The sequence below is a fragment of the Zeus faber genome (genome assembly GCF_960531495.2).
Source record: "Zeus faber genome assembly, chromosome: 9".
Classification (NCBI taxonomy): domain Eukaryota; kingdom Metazoa; phylum Chordata; class Actinopteri; order Zeiformes; family Zeidae; genus Zeus; species Zeus faber.
In genome coordinates, this window is record NC_137197.1 from 9,149,961 (window position 1) to 9,159,960 (window position 10,000).

Genomic DNA, 10,000 nt, shown 5'->3' on the forward strand with positions numbered 1-10,000 from the left:
CCCCCCCGACGCCTCGAGAGGTTGCAAGGCCCCTGGCGGAGGGACCGGGAGGAGATTAGAATTGAAACAAGAGAAGGGGTTCGGACGGGGGGCCGCCGCCTCCACCTCCGTCCGGCGACACGCTCCCCTCTCCCGTCCTCCCTCCTTCTCCCTTCCCGTCCGTCGTTCTCTCCTCTCTCGCTGTCGGAGAGAGCCCCCCGCGCCGGTCGCCGTCGGCCAATCGAAAACACATGGAGGGGCGCGGCGGGGCGGCGAGGGAGCGAGCGAGGGATGAAAAGCCATTATGTGTAACGGAGATGAAAGGTTCGCACAATTATCCCGACTAAAAGGCGGGAGATTTGGCTTTTACGAGGATCCTGACGTTAAACGGGTTTGGATTGCTTGAACCGGTTTTATGGGGGGGGGGGGGGGGGAGATGGCGGGCGCAAAAAAAAAAAGGAGAAGGTGAGATGTGAAGGGGGAGGAGGGGCGAAGCGAGAGGAAGCGCGGAGGGGTGAAACGACAGGAAGGGAGGGGAGGCCGAGGGCGCGATGGGGTCGAGAGCCGACGGGGAAAATGCTTCTTAACGAGGGAGAGCGTCTGAGGGGAGGAGCCGGACCAACGACGGAAGGCAAAGCGTGGAAAAGTGCATTGAGGTGCGGGAGCGGAGATAAGAGGCAGAGTGAGGAATTGAAAGAGAGAGAGAGAGAGAGAGAGAGAGAGAGAGATAAGAACAGGGGGAGGCAGAGGGGGACGACGGGGGAGAGGAGCGGAAAGGAGAGCAGTTGAAAGGAGAGGAGAGGAGATGAGAGGGATGCGAGGTGATAAAGGCTTCCTCGCGTTTCATCCCCCGCTCCAAGAAGCCCAAACGGCGACTAAAGGAAGAGGAAGGAGGAAAACGCGAACGGGGGGAAAAGAAAGGACGACGTCGGCGATGAGAGGAGGGAAAACAAAAAAAAAAGAGAGAGAGCGAGAGAGAGAGAGAGAGAGAGAGGGAGGAAAGGGGGATCAGGGGGGAAGGAGACCGACGGGGAAGCGTGAGAGGCGAGGGAAGTGTGAAGCGCGGAGATAAGCGGCGCGGTCAGCGATAAGGGATTTTGGGAAGCGGGCGGTTGCGGCGGGAGACGGACGCCGGACGACAGCGAGGAGGAGGGGGGAAAACCCCCACGCTGGGAGATACGGTGCGGAGATACGGAGAAATGCCCTCCCCCCCCCCCCCCCCCCTTGTCCTCCTGCCAGCATGAGAACATTTGTTGACACAGCCGAGATGGGGTCGTATATTGGATTTGGGGAAGCAGCGCCGCTCGCATTAGCAAACAAAAGGACGTGGGTCGCCATTATTTCAGATATTGTCTACACGTGTGGCAGCGGCCTCGAGCGGCGCGGGGCTTTCAGCGGACATCATCGCGGGCAGCTGTTTTTCTTTCAGGTGCACGGCCGAGTCATAGACTTCAAGGAGAAATGTGAAGAATGGCAGACAGTCAAATGGCAATTTCCTAAAATTGTATTAAATATGTAACTCACAGCCTTGAGAGGAAGAAAAAAAAAAAAAAAAAAGCAGGTCTGTGAAGTTGTTTTTGTTTTTTTGGTTTTTTTTTGTTTTTAGAAATGCAATTCCAGATGCTCTCTTGTTTTGATAAATGGCTCCATCTGCTTCGGCATCTGTGGATGGGAGGGTGAGGATCAAAATTAAACAGTAGATGGCCTCCAGGATAACTGTAAAAGGCCTTATGCCTATTATGGTTTGATGCATATCATATGAAGTCATGATATGCATCAAACCGCAGGGTCCCTATGTGGTAGCCTTCATCTCTCGTGCTCTTCATCCTCTCTTCTTCTCCCTCCACTTCCACTTGTTCCTCCCACTTTTTCCTTCCTGGGTTTCCCAATGTGATTGCAATGGTTCACTGCACACACATTGCAGTAAAATAACACATCATTACACACGTTTAAGATGAACATCACGATTTGATGTTAAATTAGGGGGCTACGCGCAGAAGCCAAGTTTAGCCAAACAGCGCTTAAACCAGACCTATTATGCAAAACTCACTTTTTCAGTGCGTGTGCACATACATTTGGGTCTCGGAGGGGCCTACTAACATACAAACTGTGCAATAGGACAACTTAGTAGGTTTTTTTTGTGGGGTCCCTATTTCATAAAACATGTGATTCAACAAGCCATTCAGATTTGACCCCCCCCTACTACGTCAAGTGGGGAGTCACTAGAATTAGAACCGACCCCCATCTGAGTAACTCCACCCACCGCTTGAGAACTGCTGGGCCCGCTAGCATTGTGGAAGCTAAGAGCTAAGCATGGGAACTGCTCTGTTGGCTGCAATGACAAATCTTTTCAAAGGAAAGAGGAATCAGTACCAACCTTCAGTGACAAAACTGCATTTAATAATATATTTAATAATTGAATAATTGTGCTGTGTGTTTGTGCATTCCGCTGTGCACCAAACAAAATCAATAAAAACATGTTTTTATTGTAGATGTATTTATTTTATATATATATATATTGGGTTTTTTCCGACGTTTCCTAGTTGAATGAAGAAAAGCCTCTGTGCACACAAGCTTGAAGCACGGGTAAGAAAGCAGTGGCAACCGGCAGTGGAGTAGTGCCCTTGCCATACGAAAGTCGGAACAAACTTTTAAATTAGGCCTTGCAGATCTAATATGAGCGAAGATTCAGAAACTGGATGGCTTATTTCTTGCCTCAGATTTGTTCAGAAAGAGATTTAGGTTAAGAAGCGATAAGGTTATATGGGTGAAAGTTTATGTACTTCATACAACGGAATCCTGCTGCTCGTGCTCAAACCCCATTGGCTCACAGAGCTGGAACTTAGGAGGGAGGACACACTGAAACAGTCAGGAACAGGATGGCTTTCGAGGCATGTTACAATGGCTGGAATGCATTATCTGTGTAGCAAAAAACTTCAAAGACATGTTTTTTAGGGCCTTAGAGACCTTTATTAACTTGTTGAAAAAGAGTATAATAGGTCCCCTTTAAGGAAAATCCCTCAGGCAGTACTGTCAAGAATCTCCACAATGCAGCTCCAAATGGTGTAGTTGTCTACCAAGCTGCGACAGCTAGCGCAAGTGCCAGCCCGAGTGTTCCACTGAGTGGGAACCCTGTTTCCACCATGTTTCATTGAACAAGGCCCACTCCACCTCCAGGTGGCTCAACAGTGAGTTCTGCTGTCCCAGAACGAGCCCCCCTCCGTCCCCACATCTGGCACCCTCAGCCTATCTGTATTCATTTTATACAGTACATGCAACATTATAATTGCCCAAACTATACCCTCCCTAGTTGTTATGCTGTTGAAAGAACTAATTCCAACACTTCCCTGAACCTGAGAACAGGGCGATCGGGCTGTTTGAGAGGCTGTGACGGACTGTGACGTACTCTTTGGCCACGCCCCCTGGAGAGCCTCATTGAGATAAGATAGAGAGAGTATAGTTCTGGCCATTTTTAATGTTAAAAAAAACACCCTTTAGTACAAAGGGTTACCATTCAATTGTTTTGGTGTGCCTCCACCTCTGTTACCAAAACTTCTCTTCTCAAATTCTAAAATTGCATTTCCTTTACATTTTTTTGGACCGGCCCATTACCCCATTTTCAGACATGGTTAAGGCGGACGAGGGTTAAGTCCTATTTATGGTCACCCAACTGCAACACCTTCATCACATGATAAACACGTCCGACCAGCGGAGGTGGGTAGAGGAAAACCCGAAAGAGCAGAAGTGACCATAGCGAGAGTGGGGAGACAAAAAGGAGAGGTTATACGGGGATAAGTCATATCCAAACCCACATAATCTGTCCATTGTTTCTCCCTCGCATCCCTTTGTGGAATCTAACCTCCCCCCCTGCCCCCCGTCTTGAAGAGCCAAATACATGTGGTCAGTGTGTGTTTGTTTGCACCAGCCTCTTGCTGAGTTGCGTGTCAGTCGTTTCTAAACATTCCGCCGCACCTCCATCAACGCACCTCCACGCCAGTCATCCAGGCGTCAGTCATTCAGCGCTGTAGATCGCAATGTGGTGCTGGTGGAATGGAGACGCTGTTGTTTGAGGTCTGTGTGTTTGGGGGATTGGTGGTAGTGCTCCGTGTGTGTGGGGAAGTGTTAAAATGTCCTTGTTTCCTCTCTTTTCTGTGTGATTTTGTTTATTTCTCTGTGTGTTTTCTCGCTTATCCTTGGCCTCGATACCAATTTGCTCTCACACACTACGGCCTCCTCTCTCTCTCTCTCTCTCTCTGTCTCTCGTCTGCTAGTCCTTTTTAATCGGTCTCTGCAGCCCCCCGCCCCCTTTTTTTCTCCCCTGTCTAAGAGAATGGATGAATCAGAGCTGCTTTGCTCTCCTATTTGGTAAACAATGTTAAAATTATTTTAATTGGCTTGGCATCCGTCCGGGCATGAACCGGGCCGTCTGATCCGGAGATTCCGGCTCTTTTTTTCCCCTCTTTGCCTCCGAAGGCTGAGAAAACCCATCGGACTGAGGAACCCCAGAAGGAACCCAACGAGCAGCTGTTGGGAGCGATTCCAGGAAGCGCTTGAGAGGTTCACCAAAAAATCTCCCCTCTGATGTGATGACCGCAACGGTGTCGGGGTTTTCGTTCACCGGGTTTCCGTTTATCACCCCCGGATTCAAAGCGCGTTAAATGGACGACTAAAGCGGCGGTGCGCCACTCAGACCGCCGCTGAGCTTTGTATTGCGTGTAATGGAAGCGGTTGGAAGTCCCGCTCCCCGCTCGGGCTGTTTACGTCTCCCGATCGGTCTGTCCATCTCCCGTTCTGTTTCTGTTTCTCTTACTGCCTTTTCCCTTAACCGTACAGTAGGTTGGAGGGGGGGGGGGGGCTTTCCGGGGTTGAGGATGGAAGATGGCCGTCACCTGTGCCAACTCACCGACCTACTTCCAGAGCAATCCGGTGTAAACACACTGATTGAGATTCTCAAACTGATTGCCTCTCCTTGTACGTCTCTGTCTGTATTATACCTCTCTCTCTCTCTTTCTCTCTTGAACACACACGTACACGCACAAACAACACACACACACACACACACACACACACACACACACACACACACACCGGCCGACACACTCTTCTACTACACATGGTGCTGCTTTTCTGTGTTTGTGTCCTGAAGCAAGTCTGCTTCGCCAGAGCCACTGTAACTCAGAGCGGATCTACGGACCTGACGACCACTGTTCCATCACGACAAACAAACAAAGATCCTGTGTGTGTGTGTGTGTGTGTGTGTGTGTGTGTGTGTGTGTGTGTGTGTGTGTGTGTGTGTGTGTGTGTGTGTGTGTGTGTGTGTGTGTGTGTGTGTGTGTGTGTGTGTGTGTGTGCGGCTTGGTGTGTGTGTTCATCTGTATAGACACACACACACACACACACACACACAGACAGGCTGCTCAATTACTCTATATGACCCCCTGGCCCCTCCCAGTTCTCGTCGTTAATTGGGTCAGCGCAAAACATGAAAGCGCTGTCTACAGAGGGTGTCGGGATATTTTGGAGAAGAGTCCGACGCAGAACACTCTGTCGACTAAATAAGTGATACTGTAGAGCGTGATTCTCACACTAACATGGTGACAAACAGACATGCTCACATGATAAAATATGAATATAGAGACCCGCAGACATGGAGAAAGATCTACAGACCTTATTCTGCATGTCCATGTTAGTCATGTCAAGTCAAGTCTCAGAGCTCTCTCTCTCTCTCTCTCTCTCTCTCTCTGTCACTCTCTCTTTCTTCATGTCTCTCTCTCTCTCTCTCTCTCTCTCGCTCTCTCTTTCAACCCTCACCTATCTGTCGCTCTCTGTGCTCCTTCCAGGACGTGGACAGCCTCCAGATCCATCTGGAGGAGGTGCGCTTCTTCGATCTGTTCGGCTACAGCGAGAAAGAGGCGAGCTGGCTCTGTTTCATGTGTAACAACCCCGAAAAGGCCACAGGTATATACGCGCATGCACACACATGCACGCACACACGCACATACACACACATACACACACAGAAATTCACGACACTGTTGAAGACATGCTCTACGGCTGTTCTAGGTTGTTGTGGTGATAATAATCGGCCATTGGCGAAACTTACAGTATGTGGGCCATTGCCAGTGACAAATTACAGATACTCAAGATACTCAAGAAACCAGGGCTTGGTTTTCACTCTGCTGTCTGCAACTAAATTAACATTTGGTGATTAAAAAAAAAAGAAATAATAATCATCACAGCTAACAAAATATTCATAAGCTTTCAGTTTTAGAAGGTATTTCGTTGCAGCATTGATTTTTACCCCGTTTCAGCCTCGTTGACTCCCCGCAGGAGTTGCCCTGTTCCCTGGAGTCTGGCGGGCACCGGCGCTTCAGGGTGTCTGTGTTTGGGGAAAACGGTCATTTCTCAGAACAGGAAACAAATACAGCTGCACTGGGAGCCTTCGCTGAAAGGCTATTTTTTGCCAGTTTTACATTAGTGTGGTACGGTGGGGTCACAGTAATCAGGTTCTGCCATCGTGACTCAGTAATGATTGAGTTACATTTGGTGCGCAGACTCCCTCACCCTGAGTATTGTGTTCTGGTGACGTCAGGCTCTTTAAATAGTATTTCTGTTTTCGGTAACAGCATCGACTGACAGTGTGTGTGTGTGTGTGTGTGTGTGTGTGTGTGTGTGTGTGTGTGTGTGTGTGTGTGTGTGTGTGTGTGTGTGTGTGTGTGTGTGTGTGTGTTTGTGTGTGTGAGAGAGAGAGTGTGTGTGTGCGTGTGCGTGTGTGCGCATGTGTGCGCGCGTGTGTGTGTGTGTGTGTACTAGGCTCGTGTGCTCATGTCCAGTGCAATACACACCAGAGGAAATACCCTCTTCTATGAGAGCCGTATCATTTACACACATCTCATTCAATCTGGACTTCATATACACACATTTTAAAATCTCACTGTCGACATAAACCAACACATAAACTATAGAACGTGAAAATATGGTGTGGTAATAAGGAACATGTGTCGTGTGCAGAGAATATAGTTAATAAAACAGCACATGTTTTCTTGCTGTACCATAGATCGATGACTACCAACAGAGGAACTTTACCCAATGAGTCAGATTTTACTCCTTAAAGTCCGCGTGAAGCAAAACTAAATTTGTGTTCTGAATTCGTCACACCACAGAAAACTGTGTTATTAACCACCCAGCCAAATTTGAATGATCAGAAAAATCGGCAAGTATATAAAATTAGGTTTCAAAATCGTGGGGGGGAAAAAAAAGGCAGTACTCTCTGTTCGGAGACGCTGGGAGTGGGTCCGCTGAAGATTGCTGAAACCACGCCCAATTAACCGTGTAATCATATATAAACATTTACATTGGAGTAACTTCCATGTTTAAATGTTCTGCTGAAGCCAGTCCTGTGTGTTTAGTCGCTCGCCTCAAAGCGCCGCTCGCCTGGCTGCGGGACGCACCGCTCTCCGGTGCCCCCTGCTGGCTCCTCCACAGGCCAGGTCGGGGCTCAGGGGCGGGCTGTGCGTCTCACTGTGCGATATCACGGGCGCAGCGCCCTCTGCATGTTTCTACTGGTGCGTGCCGGGGCGGCTGGGAGCTGTGTATAGTGTTGGGGGAGGGGTCATGCCAAGTCGGCCCACCGTGCATCGTCCAGCCCTGATTCAGCCCCGCCCAACAAATCTGGACGACAAAAATGGTGAAAAACGGCCACAAGTCCACGATTCAGTACGACAACGTTCAGTCTTTTCACATGTTTTCAGCAATTACTTTCTAACATGTATGTATGGGTTTAGAAACAAATCACCGAATTCACTTTACAGTGACTTTTAAGTGCTTTTTACCCAAAATCTTTCAAGGTGGTTTGTCAAAAAGTGCATTATATTACAACCGGAGATGGCAGGAGCGCTTTCCACAACACCAATGCTGATAATGAAATCTTGAGTATTTTCCAACTACTAAGCTTTAAATGAGACTTTCTTATTTGCCCTTTGCTTAAAATGGCCGTCTCACAGCACCAAACTGCTCAGACTGCTCAGGCAAACACTTCACAGGAACCTGACGACCGTAGAGAGAGAAAAAACATTGTCAGCAACACCAGAAAACCTCCGCTTTGTTTCATTCAGTTAAAACACAAAAAACCCAGAGATATCAATAATGTCAAAGTGTGATGTGTGATGTGAAGTATGATGTCGCAAATGCATTCCTGTGATATTTCAGGCTGGAGGATCAGATCATATTCATACATTTTTTATTTATTTATTTATTTATTTTTAAATCTATGATATCTGCTCCAGTCGTGCTGGGTTTTGGGTTGGTACCATCTCTTATTGCAACAATTTCAAAAACCGACAGAAACCCACTGTCTTTTGGCTCAATTTACTTCCGCACTCAGCCTGTTGTCCAGAAAGCAGCCGCGTTCAGGGTCGAGCGGCGCGGCGTTTGAGGTGCGGATGCTGTAAATCCATGAACCGCAGTCGCAGCGCTGGAGCATTCGAAACATGCCCTTGCGCGTTCCGCGCCCCCACTCGACTCCTGTCCGTCGCAGGTGGAAGCGCTTACGGGTTATATAAGAGGAGGAGGAACCGAGCGCCCGGTGGCAGCAGCTGTTTTGGCCGCGAGAGGGGTGTGAGAAAAACTGTTTTTAAGGCAACCGCTCTGTTTCTGAAAAAAGAGATTGAGAGGAAATTATAAAAATGAGTACAGATACGTAATAAATAACATTTAAAAAAGTGTAGCCGCAGGAGAGAAGTCCAATGTACCTAAATTGGTGTAAATCCCTCGTCTTTCCAGCAGCGTGCTGTTTATAGTGCCTGCTGTTCGACGCCAGTTAACATTGAGCCATCAGATATTTCCCAGAAGGCCTCTGGCAGGAAGCTGTTTACAAGTGTGTGTGTGTGTGTGTGTGTGTGTGTGTGTGTGTGTGTGTGTGTGTGTGTGTGTGTGTGTGTGTGTGTGTGTGTGTGTGTGTGTGTGTGTGTGTGTGTGTGTGTGTGTGTGTGTGTGCTCAAAATGAGCAATAAAAAAAAGCACAATTCATTAAAACCTGCATCAGCCATAAAGTCTGTTGAAAGGATATTGGAATGATAGGATATGGAAACAGTGACATTATTAATATGCAGGTTTCAAAAAGTTTCTTGAAATGTAAAACCGACTCAGACAATCAAACCTCCTTCGTTTGGGGCTGGAGCAGTCAGAGCACAGGTCGCCTTTCACGGGTTCGGATCGGGGAGGAGGGGCCGATCGAAGCCTCCGGTCTGAGGAGTGCAGAGGCCCCCGTGTGTAAAAAGTCAGTTTTGGGGAAACGGAGACTGGTGCTGGTTAGCGATGGTTCCGCTGCATTCTGTACTGTTTGGAGTCAAGATGCTGAAGCCTGGAAATAAAGGCTTTAACGTTAATTAAGATAAAAGATAATAGATTTAAATAAAAGCATGAATGAGTAAGCCCACAACAAAACCGATTCTTTTTTGACGATATTCCTTTTTGTTCTAGTTCAGTTTTTAATCTGGCCGGCGACAGGAACAGGACTAATAATCATGATCCCTATTTGAAGTTCAGAGATGTCCTTTCAGTTTTCCAAATAGAAAAACCATCCCTGTACATGTGTGTGTGTGTGTGTGTGCTTTTCATACTTGCATTTTTAAACTCTGTAGGATCAATTTAAAACCAAAGCACTTTTTTTTGGAGCTTAGAATTCTTAGAATTTATTTTATTATCCTTTTTTTTATTTTTATTTTTTTTATTATTATATTTATTTATTATTGTTATTTATTAGTTGACCTTAATTTATTATTAATTTGTTTGTTTATGTATATTTATTGTCTTCTATTATGGTTATTCAAATCTTGACTTAATTTTTTTATTATTCTCATTATTATATATGTATTTATTTATTTATTTTCTTCTTTTATGGGTATTTATGTCTTTACATGTTTCTTGTGGAAAAAAACAGCTAGATTGTTAGCCCGTCACAAATGAAATTCTTCAATTTTGTTTCACACATGAATTCACACGGTGAATTCATAAAGAAATG

At 46.9% G+C, this 10,000-nt stretch overlaps 1 protein-coding gene across 1 annotated transcript in view; it reads left to right on the forward strand.

Moving 5' to 3' along the window:
- Window positions 1-10,000, forward strand: part of veph1 (ventricular zone expressed PH domain-containing 1) — a gene marked incomplete at its 5' end in the record, with an annotated part of 76,589 nt that overhangs the window by 52,786 nt on the left and 13,803 nt on the right. The window contains one exon of the mRNA XM_080006575.1: window positions 5,820-5,937. Within this exon, the coding sequence (XP_079862701.1) occupies window positions 5,820-5,937 (118 nt within the window). The remainder of the gene's footprint in view (window positions 1-5,819; window positions 5,938-10,000) is intronic.